The sequence below is a fragment of the Lonchura striata genome, chromosome 13, assembly GCF_046129695.1.
Source record: "Lonchura striata isolate bLonStr1 chromosome 13, bLonStr1.mat, whole genome shotgun sequence".
NCBI lineage: Eukaryota > Metazoa > Chordata > Aves > Passeriformes > Estrildidae > Lonchura > Lonchura striata.
The window spans coordinates 16,377,240-16,396,260 of NC_134615.1; the positions used below are offsets into that span (position 1 = coordinate 16,377,240).

Genomic DNA, 19,021 nt, shown 5'->3' on the forward strand with positions numbered 1-19,021 from the left:
CTAGCTCTTCACCCAGCTTTATAAAAATCAGTCTAATTATAGTTTTGAAATTAAGGTAACTGTTCTTCATTGCATGTTTTCCACCTGCTGTTCTTTTCTTGACAGGGTTGGCCTATGTATGCCCAGTTATTGATCGATCTGTTCAAGTACTTGGCTCCTTTCCTTAGAAATGTGGAACTCACCAAACCTATGCAAATTCTTTACAAGGTAAAAAAAGTCAGCTTCCAGTCAAAGTAGAAGTGTTCTGGCAGCAAAATAGAATTAGCTGGTTTTTTCTAACTTACCTCTGAGAGTTGAATTTAAATGATGGGGGAAGCAGGCTGCCCTCCCAGATCAGTTTCCTTCTGGTAATGTTAGCCACATGACGTAGAATAATGGCTCTGCAAGCTTTTGGACAGTTTCAACAGTTACACACCTCTTATATTTAATACTTTATTTCACAGGGCACTCTGCGTGTGTTGCTGGTCTTGTTGCATGATTTCCCAGAATTTCTTTGTGACTACCACTATGGGTTCTGTGATGTGATCCCACCTAACTGTATTCAGCTAAGGAATCTGATCTTGAGTGCCTTTCCACGGAACATGAGGCTTCCAGACCCTTTCACCCCCAATCTAAAGGTAGAAGTTACTTTGAAGGAGTTTGATAATAGGAAATTTTCATGCTTAGAATACTCTCTATCCATGTTAATATTATCTAATTAAATCTTTGGGTATCTGCTAGGCAACTAATCCTGGAATGATTAGAAGGAAACTTTGTCATGCTGCTAAAGCACTGTCCTGTTGATCTTCTCTGCCTGAGCTGTGCAGGGTGATGGGAGCAAAGCTGCAGTGCTCATTGTCACCAAAGAAGGCTGTTCTTGTGTGGATGTTTGTGCTTTTTGAAACTACCAGACTGGAGTGTAGATGGGGAAACCCCAAAGGCAGTGACTGAATTTCTCTATGGCCTTCACCCTGAATTTTTTTATCCTCTCAGTTCTTCAAGACATCATATATCAAGTTTCTTCTAAAATTTGCAAATCAGGTGTTGCCATTTCATTGATGTAAGGAAGAGTGATCAGCAGCAGTAGTTGATAAAATATTGCTTATAGATCTGCTTTTTAATTTGTTCCATTGCTGATGGTTTAGTTGACTGGGTTTTCTGTCAACAGGTGGACATGTTAAGTGAGATTAATATTGCTCCACGAATACTCACAAATTTCACTGGAGTGATGCCACCTCAGTTTAAGAAAGACTTGGATTCCTATCTCAAAACCCGTTCTCCAGTCACCTTTTTGTCTGACTTGCGAAGCAACCTACAAGTAAGTTTGAGGTTTTTGAGGTTTCTGTGGGTGCTCAATTGAAATAATGTGGCACAAATGATCTCATTGGTTCAGCCACCATCCTTTCCTGCAGGAATTTTGTTGGTGTGTTCTAGGCAGTAGAAAAGCCTGTGAAAAGACACACACTGATTAAGTCTTCCACTCCCTGATAGGATGTGTTGAAGCCTTTTAGAATCTGATTAAATTTTGACTCCAAATAGATTCATTGTTACAGAAATAAATGGATCCCCATGCCAATACTTAAAAGGTAGAAAAGGTCAAATTAGCTAAAGCCCAGTTCAGAATTGTGGCTAAAACCTCACATAGACATCTTATGGCTTGGCTTGCAGCAGACATGAGTATGAAGTTTGACTTCCTCAGAGAATTGCTTAGACATTCACACAAGGGGGATCTTTCTGCCAGCATCTGGCACTGCTGGTGAATTCACATTGCCTTACCTGATGTTTACCTTTAGGCAGAAAGTAAAAACAAACCTGTTGTGTCAACACTTTGCTGATGTTTTTGAATATACACACAAACACACACACGTATATATGCACTGTAAGATAGGCTTTTTAATATAAGCTGTATTAAAAAAGGCTAAATGCCAGATTGATTTCGTGGATGTCCTACTGTGTTGTCTTCTGGCTAATCAGTAGGATATTGGATGCTGTTGTTGTACATGCTGTACCTTTGAGTGCTGAAGGAATATTGACTGTTAATGCTTTTCATATCTTCGCTATTAGGTATCAAATGAACCAGGCAACCGCTACAACATCCAGCTGATTAATGCACTGGTGCTCTATGTAGGTACTCAAGCAATTGCACACATTCACAACAAAGGCAGCACACCCTCCATGAGCACCATTACCCACTCAGCTCACATGGACATCTTCCAGAATTTGGCAGTAGACCTGGATACTGAAGGTGAGCTGTAAACACTGCTAGTTCATGCAATGTCACATTTACAGTAATATTATTATATATTGGGCCCTCATTTTAAAAAGCATATTGAGGTGCTGGAATGTGTCTAGTGAAGGGCAGCAAGGTCTAGAAAACATTTCCTGTGAGAAATGGCTGAGGGTTTGTTTGGTGTTGAGAAGAGGAGGCTTGGGGACCTCAAGCTCTGAAGGGTTGTTGTAGTCAAGTGGGGAAGACATCTTCTACCATGCCTGCAGTGAGACGATAAATGGCCTTAAGGTGTTACAGGGAAGATAGAGATTAAATACCAGAAAAGGTTTTTCCACTATTAGGGTGGTCTGATACTAGATTAGGCTGCCCAGGGAAGTGGTAGAGTTGCCATCCCTGGAGGTATTTGAGAGGTGTCTGGATTTGGTGCTGAGTGATCTGATTTAGTGGTTATGGGGTTACAGGGATAGTGCTGGGTTGATGGGTGGACTTGATGGCCTTAAAGGTCTCTTCCAACGTCGATGATTCTGTGATTTCATGGAGCTGATAGTGAATACACAGAAATTAATGCTACATTAGAATATAGGAGTGATGTTCTAACCAAATGTTCAAAGTATTCAAGGGAATTAGAAATGCCTTCAGAATTCAATTCTTACTTCTCCATCAGCCTGGGTAGATGCAGCTTTTAGATACCTTCAGTTGCTTTTGTTTCATGTACCTCCACAAGTCTCCCAAAGGTTAATCTCAAGCACCACTGGTTGCTTCTTTATTCCCCTTTGTGTGCAAGGGAGGCCATGTGTACTCAGTGTTCTCTCCTGCAGGCCGGTACCTCTTCCTGAACGCCATCGCCAACCAGCTGCGGTACCCCAACAGCCACACCCACTACTTCAGCTGCACCATGCTCTACCTGTTTGCAGAGGCCAACACAGAGGCCATCCAGGAGCAGATCACCAGGTGAGAGGGACAGCATTTAACTTGGCAACATTCAGCTTTTTGCTTTCCTTCCTTCTGTATTTTTGATCTTTGAGCTCTAAGTGTTCTTACTTTTGGATTTCAGGGTTCTCTTGGAACGACTGATTGTAAATAGGCCTCATCCCTGGGGTCTCCTTATTACGTTCATTGAGCTGATAAAAAATCCAGCCTTTAAGTTCTGGAACCATGAGTTTGTTCACTGTGCTCCAGAAATTGAAAAGTGAGTATAGCTTAACCACAGAATCATTAACGTGGTATCTCTGAAGCAGTTGAACCTTGAGTTTCTGGTGCTGTCACAGCATCCATTTGCTGCCAGAAATGCAACTACCATTGCTTTGCTTCTGTGTGCAGGTTGTTCCAGTCGGTTGCACAGTGCTGCATGGGGCAGAAGCAGGCCCAGCAAGTTATGGAAGGGACTGGTGCCAGTTAGGTGAGCTGCATCCTGTGCTGTAAGAGTGCCAGCCTGGAGGTCCTGTCCCATCAGCTGACTGAAGACTCTGTAAGGCTCCTCCTGACCTTCCCAGCCCCCTTGATTGGGTAGACACAACAGACCCTGGGTGAAAGTCTTATGTGGGCATGTTCCAAAGTTTGAAACAAATTTTTTGACTTTCGGCCAAACTTCAGAAGATGCTGTGAATATCATTTGAACTAGTGTAAATACAAGGAACAGAAACATTTGTCTGGACTTTTGGGTTTGTGCAAATTGTGTAAAAGGCAGGTGGGTAACTGTTGCCTGTCCATCTTGTAATAAAGGGGCAGCTGCTGATGCCAAGCACTTGTCTGGGGCAGACCTCCTTGTCCTGACATTCCCAGACTCCCAAAGAATATTGAAAAGCCAGTAACTTATTTTTCTTTATGTGAATGGGGGACCTTTAAATCACTAAGTTGTTTAAAACAAAAGTGGATGTGTTTGGAATATGGGAATTCTGTGGAGTACAGGAGGGGTGAGGGAGGGGTTAAGGTTCAGTGTTGCTTTCCCTTCACCCTCATCAAATGCTGATAGACAGCAAGTGGAGTGGCAGTCAGAGAATGCCTCCTTTTTGTTGGAGAAGAAACAGGCCCTTTGGGTGAGGGTCAGCTGTTTTCAGTAAATAAACCAGAGACCAGGCCTATAGCTTTTTTTTTTTTTTTTTTTTTTTTTTGGGACAGTTGTAAATTTTGGAAGATGAGGGGTTAAATCTAGACCTTTTCCCACCCTCCCCTGCTACCACACAGTATAAGTTTGTAAAAAAAAAGAAAAAAAAAGAAAAAAAAAAAGAAAAAATTTAACAAAACAAAAAACCCAAAGGACCAATACAACAGCCCATTTTGTAAGGATTTTCAATGTTTTGTAAAGTATTGGTCCACGTGTTGTATTTTGTAGCCTTTCTAGTTCTTGGGCTTTAGTTCTCCCACTCTTGTATGTATGCATACTGTAGTTACACATTAAAGTCATGACATGCAGCACGTGCCACTGTGCTTATTCTCTCCAGTTCTGTCCTGGCCAGTTGGTGTCTTCCAAAGCCTGTTCTACCCATCCAAAACCTGCAGTTTTCCAATGTGGTTTGGGCACTGCCTGTTGAAAGCAGCGGGGTTTGTTCTCTAGCATGATTCAGTGGGCAGATGTAATGACTGGACAGAGTCTTGCTTTGAAGTGCATCAGAAAGGGCAGTTGTGTGAAAATAGAAATGGCTTGGTTGCAAGCTCATGAGCAGAGTTTGTCTCAGGCAGGAGACTGCACTGGAGGTATAACTCAGTGTAGACAGCCCATCAGTTTCATTTCTAGTGCCTTCCACCCTGCTGTGATCTCCCTGCAGCAGGAATCTGCCCTAGGTTGTGGTTAGCTGTTTTAAGGTTATGCAGCTTCAGTGTTACTAATATTGCAAGGTCCTTCAACTTAGCAAATGGTAGGAAATAGAGCTTCACTTCTTTCTTTGTACATAACATCAGGTTGTTAGAGCTAGCTGCTTTAGTTGACTGCTGTGGTGTGGGCAGAGAGGTCAGGAATTCCTGCTCAGGTTTAAGGGGTTCCAGACCTGGCTTTGCATTTGCTGTATAGAGGAAAAAACAGCTCTGAGGGATCACTGAACCAGCTGTGCCAGTGGGTGGCAGCTCAGAGGGAATCCTCTCTGTTCCAGGCATTAGTCACCTCTGTGTCAAGGAGTAGATTGTGGCTAAGTCCTAAAATTCCATGGCATTTCTTTGCCAGGTCAGCAGCTGTACTGAAACTGAGCCTTTTGAAGCTGGAACTGTGGACACAGTTCTCATTTCTTCTTCACTATACTTTTTACTATGCCTCCCATATCCAATCCCAAGGACACAAAGTTATACATTGTTTTCCAGAAATTGTATGTCTGTTGTTAAATCCCTATGATAAAACAGTGCAGCATAATTGACAGCGCCCTGTTTGAGGATTTTCCCATTCAAATGCAAACAGTTCCTGAATTCTGGCATCCAGTGGGGTACAAAAGGATACATTTTTTAAGGGAATATCTTTCAAGTCTAATGCCCTAAATCATTTACCAGTTTCTTTTTATGTGGTTGATGCACATCTTGTGTGCAAGCTTTATGGCTCTTAAATCTTGGATTAGGTGATATTCATCTGAGTATGGTTTCTTAATGGGTAGAATTGAGGTATTAAACTGACTGGCATTCCTGAAGCAACCCAAAGCTAACAAATCTTTCAGTGTTTGGCTCTAGCCCTTTTCTGGCTTCCAGTTGAACAGGGTATTGTTTTCATCTTACCTATTTTGTGCCTGGTTTTAATTGGATTGTTATCAATTTTGCTTTTTGTGATCTTGCAGGAGTGCCAGTCACCTACGTGAGAGGAGTTACCCCATCTTGTATTTTTATGGGTATCTCTTCCTCTCTGGGTGTTTTTGATCCTGTAACATAAACATTTATGGCCCCAGGGCTTTTTCTTCTGGTTTATGGATCTGTCCTTTTTCAGAGGTTCTTTTTGCATTTAATGTACTTAATTCTTTTCCTAATAATGGCATTGGGCATTTGGATATGTACAGAAATTTTATAAAACTCTTTCCAATTCCAAATTTGAGTAGCTGGAAGAATGGCTTTATTTCCTTTGTTCCTATGGCTCCAGCTATAGATGTGCTTTGTTTACTGAAGGCTTATTTACATCTAAGTACTCCTCTGTTAGATATTCTACCTTTTGATTCCCCAAATTTACTGTAACCAGGAAGTTCTGTTGGGGATTCTGTGGACCTCTCAGTCTAAATCCCAATTGAGTGTAAGCAGTCTTCCTACTTGTGGAGTCTCCCATCTTTCAGGATTACCTGTGCCCTGGGTTCTGTGGGCATTTGTTTCCAGTGCCCATTCTGCTTACAGTAACTCTGTTGAATTTTTCCTACTAGATGGGAATTAACCAGTTGAAATCTGATTGCCTTACATTACCTCCTACCCTTCCAACTATCACAGCAATCAACCAAATTTACCCTTCCTTTCCTGATCTCTTTTCCCCGTTCCTTTCTCTTCTTCACCTCATTCTCTTCATTATACTTCCTTTTTATTTCTCTAGTGCTAAAACATGAGAGTCTATTGTCATCAATCCACATTCCTTCCAAGCCTTATCATTATTCTTCAATGCAAAGAACAGATCAACATCTGGTACTTTGCCCTGTTTACCTTCCTGGCAACAAAGGAACATTAATTGCAGGATCCATTCTGAGGCCATTTTTCATAATTCTCTAATAGATATGAAGGCCACCACATAATCAACTTCTTGTTAGTAAGCAAATCCCCTGCAAGCTTTCTCCTTGATCCAAAAATAGAGTATAAACATGAAGTTCTCAAAATGCCCTTCTCCAGTGAGGTGGAACATCCAATGCCCATGAAGGCAAACAATTACAAACAGTAGGTATAACGAAGTCTTGTTGCAGTGTTCAAACCTTTTATATGCTTTGGTCATCACCAAATTTGGGCACATCTAAAAAAACCAAGTTTTAACCCAAACCCCAAACTTTAACCAAGATACAAAACATAATACTCCTGTGACATGTATGTTTTCCAATATGATTACTTTGGGGACACAGGATACCAAAATACCAGTTTTAACAATGTCTCTATGAAGGCTAGTGGCAGTTGTGTGTGATTCTGATCAAATTCACTATTGTCCCAGCTGGGAATCCAGAACAAGCTCCCCTCAGTACTGTTAAACCACCCTGTCCCCACGCACTGCAGGCAGGGCTGTAGCTGAGCTTTGTCATGAGTGCAATGTGGGTTTTGCTTGTCTGCAGTACTTTTAACTGCAGCAGCAGCAACAATCCCCCTGCTTAGATGGGACTTCACACCCTGCTGAAGTAGAGAGCATGGACTGGGTAAGAAAACTCATTTTTATTAAATACAGCTTGGCCTGTCAACCCTCAGTGTTTTGTCATGCAAAACCAAAGTGAGTTCAGGGTAGAACTGCATCAAGCAGAGGGTGTATATCAAATGCTCAGCCTGCAGCAGCTGTGGAACTGTGATAGTGCTCGGCCTGAGTTAGTCTGAAGCCCACACAGAAATACCTTTTGTGGAAATAAAAGGAAATATTTGTTATACTGAGCCTACATGAAGACCAGCTAGATGGACTTGTACTCTCGAACATGTTTAACATAAAATATGTACAGATGAAGAGTTTACTGTTGTCAGCAGGTCCATCTGCCAGGTATTTACTCTGAACCTCTCTAAGGTAAGAGCTACCAGCTGGATGGATTTCTGTCCTCTTAATCTGGACAAGGAGCAGTTCTTGCCATAAACTTCCGATGCTGAATGAGGGAATCCTCTGCTGTTCTGGCAGTGTGTCTGCCTTCCTAAAACAGCCATTAGGATGGCTGGGGTTTCTTAAAACGTCTGGAAAAAGGTGGCATTTGTGTTACGTGAGCTCTCATGGTACACTAAGGCCACTCAAAACCACCTTTGTGCTGTGAAGATACTTCTTTACGTAGAGGTAGCTAAAAATCCATGTGCTGTATGAGGGACAAGTGGACCCACAGTCACTCTTGCTATCTGTCCTCTCTGCTGCAGAAGAGGTGGCCAGAGGCTGACCTTTCCCTCGGGATCAGCCCCAGCCAGGTCCTGGCCAGGGGCACTGTGGTTTCTATTGTACCAGCTCTAGCAGCTGATGCAAGATCCTCTTCTGTCCGTAGCGCACGTGCAGTGCTTGCTGCTCCCTTCGACTCAGTTTTTCATAAGCCTCCTTGTTATTTAGCAAGTCCTGGTCTGCTTTCAGGTCTGCCCCATAGGACTCCAGGGTCAGCAGCACACTGTCATAAAGGAGCTTCTTGCAAGGGGTTTTAAGTCTGGAGAGGGCCTCATTTGAAAGAGTAGAGTTTTCTTCTTCCTCACTGTCATCTTCCCAGCCATCTTGCTCCTTATACTCCTTGAATTCTTCTTCTGACATGCAGAGCACCTGTAGTGACCCAGGCAAAGGGATAAATCACTGGCAGTGTGAGTATATAAGGCTTTCTCCTCTGTGGAACAGCAGAGCCACATGGAGGGTTATTCCTCAGCTGCACTAAAGAGACTAAAACAGGCTTAGATACCTAAGTGCAAGTAATTGTGGGCTAGAAGAACATTAAAACAGTAAATCTGGGTATTGGTAGGTCTTGCAAAGCATCTCAGCTCTCAACTACAAAGTTGTGACAGCTTTCTAGAACAGCAGTGCCTGTGGAGCCATTCAAGTGTGTGAATTCACACCGGATGGCTACTTCAGGAGAGGAAGATGACTTAAGAGCACCTGGGAGCTGGGGAGCCTCACCCCCTACCACTGTTCACATAGGACTGTTAGTGCCAAACTGCCTTCAGGTGCTTGTCCTCTTCACTGAGCCATTCTGCACTGCTCATGTGCCCAGCTGCACTCTGTGCTCACTTTTGCAGTTCTTCCCCCACCGGGCCATTCTTACCTTGAGGGTCATGGACAGCTCTTCCTCTGTCAGCACCTCATCCCAGCCAAGCACAAAGGCACCTTCCTCGCCCACCATCTCCAGCTGGCACAAGAAGTCCCACTGCTCTGAGACCAGCTGCTGCTGTGCTTCACTTTTGGCACCTGTTTTGAAGACAGCAGAGCTCTGAATACAGCCAGGATGGCAGTGGAGGTGGGGAGGGTGAATGGAGCAGGAAAAAGGAGGCAGAAAACTAAGGCATGGCCGCAACCCCTGAAATACTGCGGAACAGAATTCTTTTTCATGTCATGCCTGCTGAACAGAGATCCCTGCCCCATCCTGTCCCAGAGGGGCTGGGGTGGCACTCACGCTGCAGAGCCGCCCTGCGCAGCGTCACCATCTGGATGTCGGCTGTGTCGTGGCTGTTGCCGGGGTAGGGCTCTGCAAAGCCATACATGTGCAGCAGCTGCCAGTTGGCCATCTGCCCATACGTGTTGAAGATCTCCTGTCCTTTCCTCACGGGCTGCGTTGTAACCATCCTCAAACATTGCTGCAAGCAGGGACAGGAGAGCATCTGAGCTGTGCTGATCCAACTGCTCAACAGGAGCTTTCAGAGACTTGGATGTCCCTGAGCTCCTCCTAACCAAACATGCAGCAGGGCTTTGTTTTAATGAGATCCAGGCCAGACTTGCTGCCCTGGGTTGAGACCCCACCCTGTTGTGCATCCATTCCCGTAAGTCTTAGTAAAACAGAACCAAGCTGTGACAATGCCTGGCACAACAGCTTTGCACTCACAGGAGAGTATTCCAGGTTGGCATTGTGGTTGGCCACATGATTCAAAATGTCTGCTACAGGAACCATCATGGGAGGATTGGGCCCCTTCTCATCTTCTTCTTCCTCCTCCAAAGGTTCCTGAAAGCTAAGACAAGCCAGTGGTACACACAGCTGCACAGGGCAGGCTTCACCTTACACTTAGATTCTTGTGCAGCTGCAACCTCTGACGTAGCCTGTACTCCTACTTCCTTGTCCGTGCTCCTTGCTGGAGCAAAGCCCTTACTTCTCACCTGTAAGCCATGACAAATGCCACCAGTTCCTTATACAACTCCAGAGTGTGCAGTTTGGGATCAAAGATGTCGGGGTGGGTCTCCATGAAAGGCAAGATGATGGAATTGTACTCCAGCTGGATGTTAGCTAGATCCTTGTCCACAGCTTCTGGGATGCCTGTGCCCTGCAGGAGCCTTGTTCGTTCTTCTTGTGGCCTGTTGCAAGAAAAACAGGTTCTTCTCCATCAGTGCTAGGCCTAAGGGTCTATAAACTCCTTCCTCCTTAAAAATCACAGCTTCCCCGTGCTCTCCAGGTCCTTGTTCTCTAGCTCTGCCTGTAATGTAACTCCAGGAGGGCTCCTCAGGCTCCTGCCAGTGCCAGCAAAGGGCTCAGACAGAGGGTTGGGGTCACCCAGCAGGACCACATCCCTTCCCAGGACAACACTCAGCACCCCCTGGCCCGTGCCTGCCTTCAGCTGTAAGACTGAGCCTCCCCAAGCCCCCCTGCTTTCACCTTACCAGAACATGGGGTGGTCCAGGCTCCGGAAGCCCTGCCAGAGGGAGAAATACGGCTGCCAGTGGGAGCTGCTGGCTGTGTACTCATGGAGCAAGGCCAGCAGGAGAGGGACCCAACCGGACTGGCTCTGCAGGGACTCCTGGGCTGCAGAACCAGGCAGGATGGAGAAAACCTTAATTGTTCTGCATTTCAGAATCAAATTATTAGATGACAAGCCTCCATGCCTGTCTTCAGCTTGGAGACGGGGTTGAGCTTTTATTCAAGTTTGTCTTGTGTTTGTCCTGAGCTGAACCAGGACCAGAGACAGCTTCTCTGGAGCTACAGATGAGTTCTTCCAGGCCTCATGGCCTTGCCCTCCTCACCCTGAGGCTCTTCATGCCTTGAGGAACCAATGAACTCTTCTTTTAACAGTGCTTCAAGGAAAGCAGCTTAGTACAGAAGCTGGAGATTTTGCACTGATGGATTTTTCTCCCTGTGCAGCACAGCTCTGAGGGAAGCGAGGGGATGCCCAGCCCTCCCCTTTCCTACCTGGTATCAAACAGCCCTACAGCATCCTGCACAAATCAGAAACGATCCCGAGGCTTTACCACAGACCCATTTACTCCTTTAAAAGGTACAGCAGACTCGAGTGACATAAGAAGCTTGCACTCACCTTCCTGCAAGAGTGCGTGGATGGACGTGGTGTGCTGGGACAGCAGCGCCGTGCGAGGGATGGTGAACAGCACCTCTCCCGCCTGCAGCTCCTCGGCGGCCAGCATCCCGTACCCCGCCACCGCGCCCTCCCTGCTCAGGCGGACCTGGGGCCGGAGGGAGCGGTGAGGGGCGGAGCGAAGAGACCAGGGCGGCCCTAGGCCGTGCCCGGGCCGGCCCGCCGTGCCTCACCTTGGGGTTCAGCTCCACCCCGGCCCGTCCGCACCATGCCAGGAACCCGGCGAGGGGGTCGGCACTACTCTTCCCCTGGGCGCCGCTCCCGACCGCCGCCTGTGGATGGGAACATAGGGTGAAGGGGAAGGAGGCACGAGGCCGATCGCGGATCCCCTCAGCGCCGCCGTCCCAGGAGCAGGTGCGTGCCCAGCTCCCCGCAGCCCCTTGCCCCGCACCTTGAACCGCTTGGGCGCCGACGCCATGACAATGCACCACGCGTGCCCGGGCGGGAGCTCCGCCCCATGGGCCGGGCCGACGGTGGCCGGAAAGGGACAGAAAGAGCCGGAGCAGCAGCGGCCGGGAGCCTCCGAGCACCTCCCTAGGGCTCTGAGGTGCCTATGGTGCCTCTCGGTGGCATCCAGGGACCACCACGCGTCTCTCTGCGGGTGTGTCCAGCCCGGGCCACTGCACCTCGGGGGGCTCCGGTGCCTCCGTGGCTGCCGGGGGGCCGCGCACCGGTGTGGTCACAGCTCCAGACATGGGGTAAAAGCAGCAGACTCTAATTAATCAGGATAATTAAGCTTGTGCTCTTGTTCAGTCGACACCACGCACAGTCCCACCGTACGTGTGGGCTCTGATCTCCCGTCCCGAGGCCGCCGTTCCCCGACTCATTAGTGCTGTCCCCAGCCCCAGCACAAGCGGGGCTGATCATCCCTGGCTGCTCTAATGAAGCCAATTAGTGCGCACGAGGCGTTTGAAGAGCCCCCACGGGCTTCTCTGCGGGCTGTCCCTGGGGCTCCCCGCCCTGTCTGCAATTGGGTTTGGCTTTCATCTTCTCCGGTCCCTTCGGAGCTGGGCAAGGCTGGCTGACAGGGTGGGTTCCCTATGGAGCAAAAGGGCCCTTCCTGAGGAATGGGGAGGAAGGGCAGTGGAGTATGTGGGTGGCAGCTGTAGGTGCCCCACGGCTCCGTGTCCCGGTGGCCCGGCTCCCGCAGCCTCCCTCGCTCCGCTCTAACGCGGCTCCTGCAAAGCGCCGCTGGGGCTCGATGGAGCCGAGGCTGCCGCAGCCCCAGAGCAGAGCTCGGAGCCCGACCGGCCGCAGCCGCCGCTCTCCCGTCCCCGCGGGGCCCTCCTGCCTCCCTCGGGGAGCGGGGAGGTTTCACAGCCGCTCCCGCAGCTCCTGCTCCTCTCCCTGCCCCGCATCCCTGCGGCAGCGGCATCTTCCCAGGGCGCATCCCTGTGCCCGGTCAGCGCCCAGGGACATTCCCAGAGCCCGGGTTCAGTCTGGCCTGCGCTGGGAGCCTCGTTGGGGGAGCGGGGAATAGCAGAGAGGGTGCCCACATTGTCCCTGCAAGCTGAGGAGAGCGGGGTGCCCCACCTGTCACAGACCTGCACCCCCTCCCCAAGTGTGAGCCTGGATAGCTCAGCTGGGAGAGCATCAGACTTTTAATCTGAGGGTCCAGGGTTCAAGCCCCTGTTCAGGCGGTGGCTTTATCCTTTAAAATCAAGAACAAGAGTGTGTGGGCAGGAGCAGCATCCCCCTCCTGCTGCTGGGGCCCTGTGGGGGCTGCAGCGTACCTGGGGCGCACCCCTGTCCTTCTTTTCCCATCACCAACTCCCCGAGGTGTTTGAGCTGGCTCCATCCCACCTCAGACCCACACAGATTGCTCTGTTCAACCACCCAGTACTCAGATCTCATGTTGGATGGTGAGGACAGACAAGGGAGCTATCCGGATGGATGGATAGCAAAGGAACAAGGAGAGCTGGAGGGAAGGAAGCCCAGGCTGGGCTTGAAATTGGGGGCTCAGGGATGGCTCCAGGCAGAGAGTGGGGAAAGCTATGGGGGGCACCCTGAAGGCTGAGTGTGATTGACTCTCAAGGGGATGTGCAGCACCCTCCATCTGCCTTCTGGCATGCCCAGGCCGTCTCTCACCTTTGGGTGTTCATCATCCTTGTCCTTACTCCCATCTGTGCTGCCCCGAGCTCCATTCTGGGCCCCTGCCCACCCCAGCACAGGCAGATGTTCCCTTAAAGCCTCCCCTGGTGCCCTGAATGGGGGGACAGAGATGTTTCTGCAATGACACTGCACCCACATCAACCCACGAGTTTATTTTATTGTCCTGACAAACTTTGCTTCCCAGCGGCTCCGATCCTTCCAGGCGCATGTGCCACAGCTCAGGCTGAGCTCCGGCCCATGCCTCCGTCGTCATTCATTTCTTGCCAGCAAGAAAACAAAGAGATAATAAATAGGAAGCTTATTTGCAGAGAGGGCCCAGGGGACAGCCTGGGGTCACGGGCCAGGCTGTGCCTGGCCCCGACCAGGGCTGGTGGGGGGGCTGCAGGCAGGACAGCCCAGCCCCAGGCCATGCACACTGTGGGGCTGGGGCACTGAGGGGTCTGGGGGGATATAGCAATCTCTATTTAATTACATTAAAATAGACTATTTAAAAAAATTATTTCTAGTAGTTAAAAAAGTGTCGTGGTCCATCGCATTCCGGCGGGGTCATGGAGCTCTCCCAGAGGTTTGGGGCCACACTGGCCGGTGCTGGGATGGACCCCAGTCTGCTTCACCCTGGGCAGGCCTGTCCAGGGGATGGTCTGTCAGAGCGGGCTCAGGGCTGGGTGCTGGCAGGGTGGCCACCACGGGTGACAAAGCAGGGCACTGTGCCACCCGCTAGCCCCGCAGCCACCACAGGCCAAAGGCAGGGGAGTGGCGCCCTCCCAGTCCCCACAGCGGGGCCAGTCCCAGGGCCTTAAATGACATGGCAGCAGTTGAACTGCCCCAGGGATAAGAGGCTCTCCTTGGAGCCCGGCCGGAGTTTGAAGGCCAGGGCTTTCTCGCAGAGCGGGAACTGCAGGAGCCTGTCCCGCAGGCTGCCCCCCTTGCTCTTGCCTGGGTCCAGCTTGATCACACTCTCTGCTCCCCCTTCAGGGCCTGAGCTCTCCACCGACTGCTGGGCTGGGCTGATCTGTTCCCCCTGCCCTGGGGACATGTCTGCAGGACTTGGAAGGGTGGCAGGAGCTGTCTCTGCCCCCAATACCTGGGGCACTTCAGCTGAGCTGCTCTGGGGTGACAGGACAGCTCCCTTTTCCTTGGGGAACTCTGCTGAGGAGCCCCCAGGCTCTGTGTCCTCCTCCCTCTTCGGGGGCTCACCTCCATTTCCCCGCAGCACTGGGGGACCCCGGCTCCCACTCACTCCCTTCCCAGCCCAGGGCATCCCTGAGCGCCCGCCCCGGCCCCCCAGCTCCACCCCCGGCCCCCAGACCTCCCCGCGGCCGGGCGGGCGGTGGGCGCGCAGGAAGGCTCGCATCTGCTCCTGGTTCAGAGAGCTGCTCTTCCTCTCCATTGCGCTGGGTCTCTCCTCCTCCTCCTCGTCCTCCTCTTCCTCCTCACAGATCTGCTGCAGGGCCGGGGTGCTCTTGGTGATGGTGGTGTCAACGGCAGGGACCTTCAGTAGGGTCCCGGTGGGCTGCCGGCCGCCAATGTCCCCTCCAGAGGGCAGCCGGGGCCCCCCGGCGAGGCCGCCTATCTCCGTGAAGGGCAGGAGGCTGCCGGCGCTGCCCGCAGAGCCGAACGTGTCTGACAGGTTGGGCCTGGGGAAGGGGAGAGGTGTCAGTGCCCAGCTGGGCATCACAAGGGCTGTGGCAAGGAAAAGGACAGGGGTCCGGCCAAGACCCTGCACTGAGGACCCAGGATGGGGGGGAGGGTGACACAGGATGGGCGGCAGCAGGGGGGCTCACCTGCTCTGTACCTCCTTGGCCAGGTTGTAAACGAGACTGAGGCGGTGGCCCTGCTTCTCCTGCTTCTCCCTCAGCATCCTCTCCGCCAGCAGGAAGTATGTGGCCGTGATGTGGTTGTAGCGGTCGGCTTCCAGCGCCCTGTGTGGGACCAGGGAGTTGCAGCAGCACACAAGGACATGCTTGGAGGGACCCCCAGAGCCCTTCATTGGGTCTCCCGCCCCCACATCCCGTCACTCACTCCTGGATGGTGTCCCGATCTGCGATGTTCCCGCACATCATGGCCTGGAGGATGATCTCGTGCTCCTCCTCAGACACGCGCTTGTGGGAGGTGAGGGGCAGCAGGGAGCGGCTGGCAGGGGACGGGTCCACCCCCTGCAGCCACGTGTGGCCCTCGATCTGCTCCAGGGATGCTCGCTGCTTCGGGTCCCGCTGCAGCATCCTGGAGATGAGACTGGGGAAAAGGAGTGACATTGCAACCCTGCACACTACGTGAATCCCAAAGTAAGCCGCTTTGCCTGCTCTCCCCATCTCAGCTCCCAGGCATCTGCCAGGGCTGGGGCACCCACCCCGGGGGCAGCGAGTTGGGGTCTGGGGGTACGGTGAGGGGGTGGTGCTCACTCAGCGCACTGTGCCGAGACGTGTGGGGGGACGGTGTAGCGGCAGTCCATGATCATGGTGAGGGTCTCGCTGTCGTTGGCCTCCTGGAAGGGGGGGTGGCCACACACCAGCATGTAGAGGATGACTCCCAGGCTCCAGATGTCTGCAAGAAGCAGCAGCAGCAGCAGTTCAGGTTGCACTCACCATGGCCCAGGAGATTCCCTACCCCAGGGACCCTGGGAGGGGCTGCCCACCAGTGCTCACTGGTATGTTCCTTGGAGGTAACAGAGGTCTTTCCCCTTGGAGAGGGGGACCATACTCCCACCAAGGCAGGGAAGGACCGTCCCATCCCCACATCCAACCAGGTCTCAAGGGACTTCACCAAAACAGTTGAGGTGTTATCACCTTGTCCAGGTAGGGACAGAAAGGCCAGCCCTGAGCTCTGCCCCCCTCCCCACTCCCCCCTGTCACACACCCACCCATGGCACTGCTTCAGGTGATTCCTCAGCTCCTGATTCCCAAACCCCACCACAACCATCCTGGCCCTGGGCTGTGCTTTAGGAGACACAACAGCATCAGAGAGGGATATAGCACCGATCTAGGCTCTCCAGCTGCATGGGGACCAGCTGGAGCAGGATTGCTGCCTTGTCCTGGGAACAGGGATGGAGCCAGAAGCATCTTCACTGGCTCCTCCTGCCCAGCACACAAATTCCTGCAGATGTGTGGGTTTAGGATGCTGAGCATGCCTTGGGGCACTCCGCTAATACCTTCAGCTGCTTAAGTCAAGTGTTCGAAAATTTCTCATCTGCGTCGGTTTTCTCTTTTCATTTCCCTTTGCAGCGCCGCCAGCTTATTTTTCTACCGCCTCCATAAGCTATCCCTGTTCTCAACTCGGATCCGCCTTTCCCTGAGCCAACGCTGGGCTTTTGCCTTTAAGGGCTCGTGTTTTGCTTTGCTAAATCCTCCTGCCCTAATTCCAGCCAGCCAGCCAGCTCGGATCCTGCTTCCCTCCCACGTCTCCTGTGTCACAGCAGAGCTTCCTGGAGCCCCCAGCCCAGCTCCCTGTGCCCTTGGACAGTCTCCCCAGACCCCTGCACCTCCCCTGCACCAGGGCAGGAAGAGCACAGAGAGCCATGGGGAGGAAGTGGTTTTCAGGGCGGGGATGGAGCAAAGGAAACTTTCGGAGCTCCTCCGCCCAAACAGCAGCATCCCGAGCAGATTTCCTTCCTGCCTCGCCCCGCCAAATAACCACCAGCGCCAGATTGCTGGCAGCTGTATCCTCACACTGCTTCTCCTGGCAGCTGCCACACCAGGCTCACAGCCTGTTTGGGCTTTTTCCCCTCTCTGGCAACCATCACTCTATGGGATCTCTGTGGATGCCGGGATGGTCTCTGCGGGGAGGACCCTGCTGTGCCAGGGCAGGGCTGGGCAGCCAAGCACCCAAGGGACAGGCTTGTTCCTTGCAGGGACAGCAGTGCCACTGTGTGCTCCTAGTGTAAGGGGCTAAGTGGGAGGTGGTACCCAGCTGGCAAGACCATGCTCCAGGCAAGGGACAGGAGGGGAGGCAGGTCCTCAGGGCAGCCCTCAGCCCTTACCAACAGCTGGGGCATCATACTCATCCCCAAGCAGGATCTCTGGTGCCGAGTACGCCAAGGAGCCGCAGCTGGTGGTGAGCATCTTGCCGGGCTGGAAGCGGTTGCTGAAGCCGAAGTCTGTGAGTTTGACCACCCCTTGCTCCTGGAAGAAGACCACGTTCTCGGGCTTGAGGTCGCGGTGCACCACGTGGAGCTTGTGGCAATAGGAAATGGCATGGACGATCTGGGCAAAGTAGTGCTTGGCCCGTGGCTCGGCCAGGCCGCCCTCGTGCCGCATGATGTGGTCAAACATGTCCCCACCGTCGCCCAGCTCCAGGATGAGGTAGAGCTTGGCGTGGGTGTCGATGACCTCGTAGAGCCGCACCACGTTGGGGTGCTGCACCAGCTTCATGCAGCGCACCTCCTGCAGGAGCTGCCCCGCCGCCTCCCCCGCCAGCTTGCTCTTGTCGATCACCTTGACGGCCACGCGCTGCCCAGTGAAGACATGCCGGGCCAGCTTCACCACTGCAAAGTGGCCCTTGCCCAGCGTGCGCTCCAGGTCGTACAGCCCCGCGATCTTGCCCTCGCCGCAGCTCTGTGCCCCGGCCATGGCGCTGCCGTCAGGTGGGGACGGGCATCAGGCGCTGTGGGATGGAGGAGATGCTGAGCAATGTGGGGTGAGGGACGGGGTGCTTCCGAATACCAGGTCCCCCAGCAGCACTGACACAGCACTGCCAGGACATCAGGTGCCCAGCAGCCTGGGCACCCCTGACACTCTGCCTCCCAGTCCCCATCCCAGGACCTAGGCCCCCATCTGTATCCTCATCTCCAGTTCCTAGTACTCTGGAAATCTCAATACTTCCATCTTCCATCTCCTAGGGCATCCCATAATCCCCATGTCCAGGTCCCCAGCATCTTGAGCACTCCAACATCCCACTTTCAGTTCCCAGCATCCTGGACATCCCGATACATCCCTCTATTTCCCAGCACCCCAGGACATCTTGAAACCCTCTCCTCCAGATGTCCAGAACTGCAGCACTCTGGGCACCCCAATACTCCTGCCTCCAGTCCCTCATCACCCTGAGCAGCCCCATACCCCTTCTCTCCTGGTTCCCAGCAGTCTGAGCACTTCGTAGTCCTACCTCCAAATCACCAGTGCCCCTGTCACCCCATACGCCCAGACCCCAACATCCTGGGCACCCCAATAATACCAACCTCCAGATATTCGGCATCCTGGCTACCCCAATATTCTCACCTCCACTACCCAGCACCTCTTGGCACCCCCAGACCTCCATCTCCAGTCCCCAGCACTCCAAGCACCCCCCCATAACACCAACCTTCAGGTCTTCAGCACCCCTGTCACTCCCGTATCCCCATCTCCAATCCCCAACATCCCTGCCACCCTATGCCCTCACCCCCAGACCTCAGCACCCCGGGCACCCCCATGCTCCCCCTCTAGCGCCCCGGGCACCCCGATACCCACCCCGATCACCCGGTGCGCCCCGGCGGAGCCGCGCTCGCTGGGGCGCGGAGCTGCGGCCGCCGGGCTGCGGTGCCCGGGCGCGCCCGCCCCGCTGACGTCAGGCGGCTCCGGGATCGCGCCTTAAAGGGCCCGGCCGGCGGCGCTGGGGCCGGGGCGATGCTCATCG

The 19,021-nt window shown here is 52.3% G+C and overlaps 3 protein-coding genes and 1 non-coding gene across 8 annotated transcripts in view; 2 read left to right on the top strand and 2 right to left on the bottom strand.

Moving 5' to 3' along the window:
* Positions 1–4,621, top strand: part of CNOT1 (CCR4-NOT transcription complex subunit 1) — a 55,252-nt gene extending 50,631 nt beyond the window's left edge. For all 4 annotated transcript variants that reach the window (XM_021541112.2, XM_021541114.2, XM_021541113.2 and 1 more), the window contains exons 43-49: positions 106–207; positions 444–617; positions 1,148–1,297; positions 2,044–2,224; positions 3,028–3,160; positions 3,264–3,398; positions 3,530–4,621. In XM_021541112.2, coding sequence (XP_021396787.1) covers positions 106–207; positions 444–617; positions 1,148–1,297; positions 2,044–2,224; positions 3,028–3,160; positions 3,264–3,398; positions 3,530–3,608 — 954 coding nt within the window. In that variant the 3' untranslated portion in view covers positions 3,609–4,621. The remainder of the gene's footprint in view (positions 1–105; positions 208–443; positions 618–1,147; positions 1,298–2,043; positions 2,225–3,027; positions 3,161–3,263; positions 3,399–3,529) is intronic.
* A 2,867-nt stretch (positions 4,622–7,488) lies between these two features.
* Positions 7,489–11,728, bottom strand: SETD6 (SET domain containing 6, protein lysine methyltransferase). Of its 2 annotated transcripts, XM_021541116.3 has the most exons (9): positions 11,697–11,723; positions 11,479–11,577; positions 11,249–11,393; positions 10,599–10,740; positions 10,101–10,295; positions 9,832–9,955; positions 9,406–9,586; positions 9,058–9,200; positions 7,489–8,564 (listed from the first exon to the last, which is right to left on the bottom strand). In XM_021541116.3, exons 1-9 carry the CDS (start codon positions 11,721–11,723, stop codon positions 8,253–8,255), a joined length of 1,368 nt encoding a protein of 455 aa, XP_021396791.2. In that variant the 3' UTR covers positions 7,489–8,252. The 2 variants fall into 2 exon arrangements, with proteins under 2 accessions (XP_021396791.2, XP_021396792.2); XM_021541117.3 differs by lacking the exon at positions 10,599–10,740 and having other exon boundaries at positions 11,697–11,728.
* Positions 11,729–12,872: 1,144 nt separating this feature from the next.
* On the top strand, positions 12,873–12,945 carry TRNAK-UUU (transfer RNA lysine (anticodon UUU)). Its single transcript has one exon. It is a non-coding gene; the product is annotated as a tRNA-Lys (tRNA).
* Positions 12,946–13,550: 605 nt separating this feature from the next.
* Positions 13,551–18,939, bottom strand: LOC110476252 (SNF-related serine/threonine-protein kinase). The gene is made up of 6 exons (XM_021541059.2): positions 18,856–18,939; positions 17,394–18,016; positions 15,820–15,961; positions 15,440–15,652; positions 15,202–15,339; positions 13,551–15,054 (listed from the first exon to the last, which is right to left on the bottom strand). Exons 2-6 carry the CDS (start codon positions 17,980–17,982, stop codon positions 14,214–14,216), a joined length of 1,923 nt encoding a protein of 640 aa, XP_021396734.2. The 5' UTR covers positions 17,983–18,016; positions 18,856–18,939; the 3' UTR covers positions 13,551–14,213.
* Between the last annotated feature and the right edge of the window lie 82 nt (positions 18,940–19,021).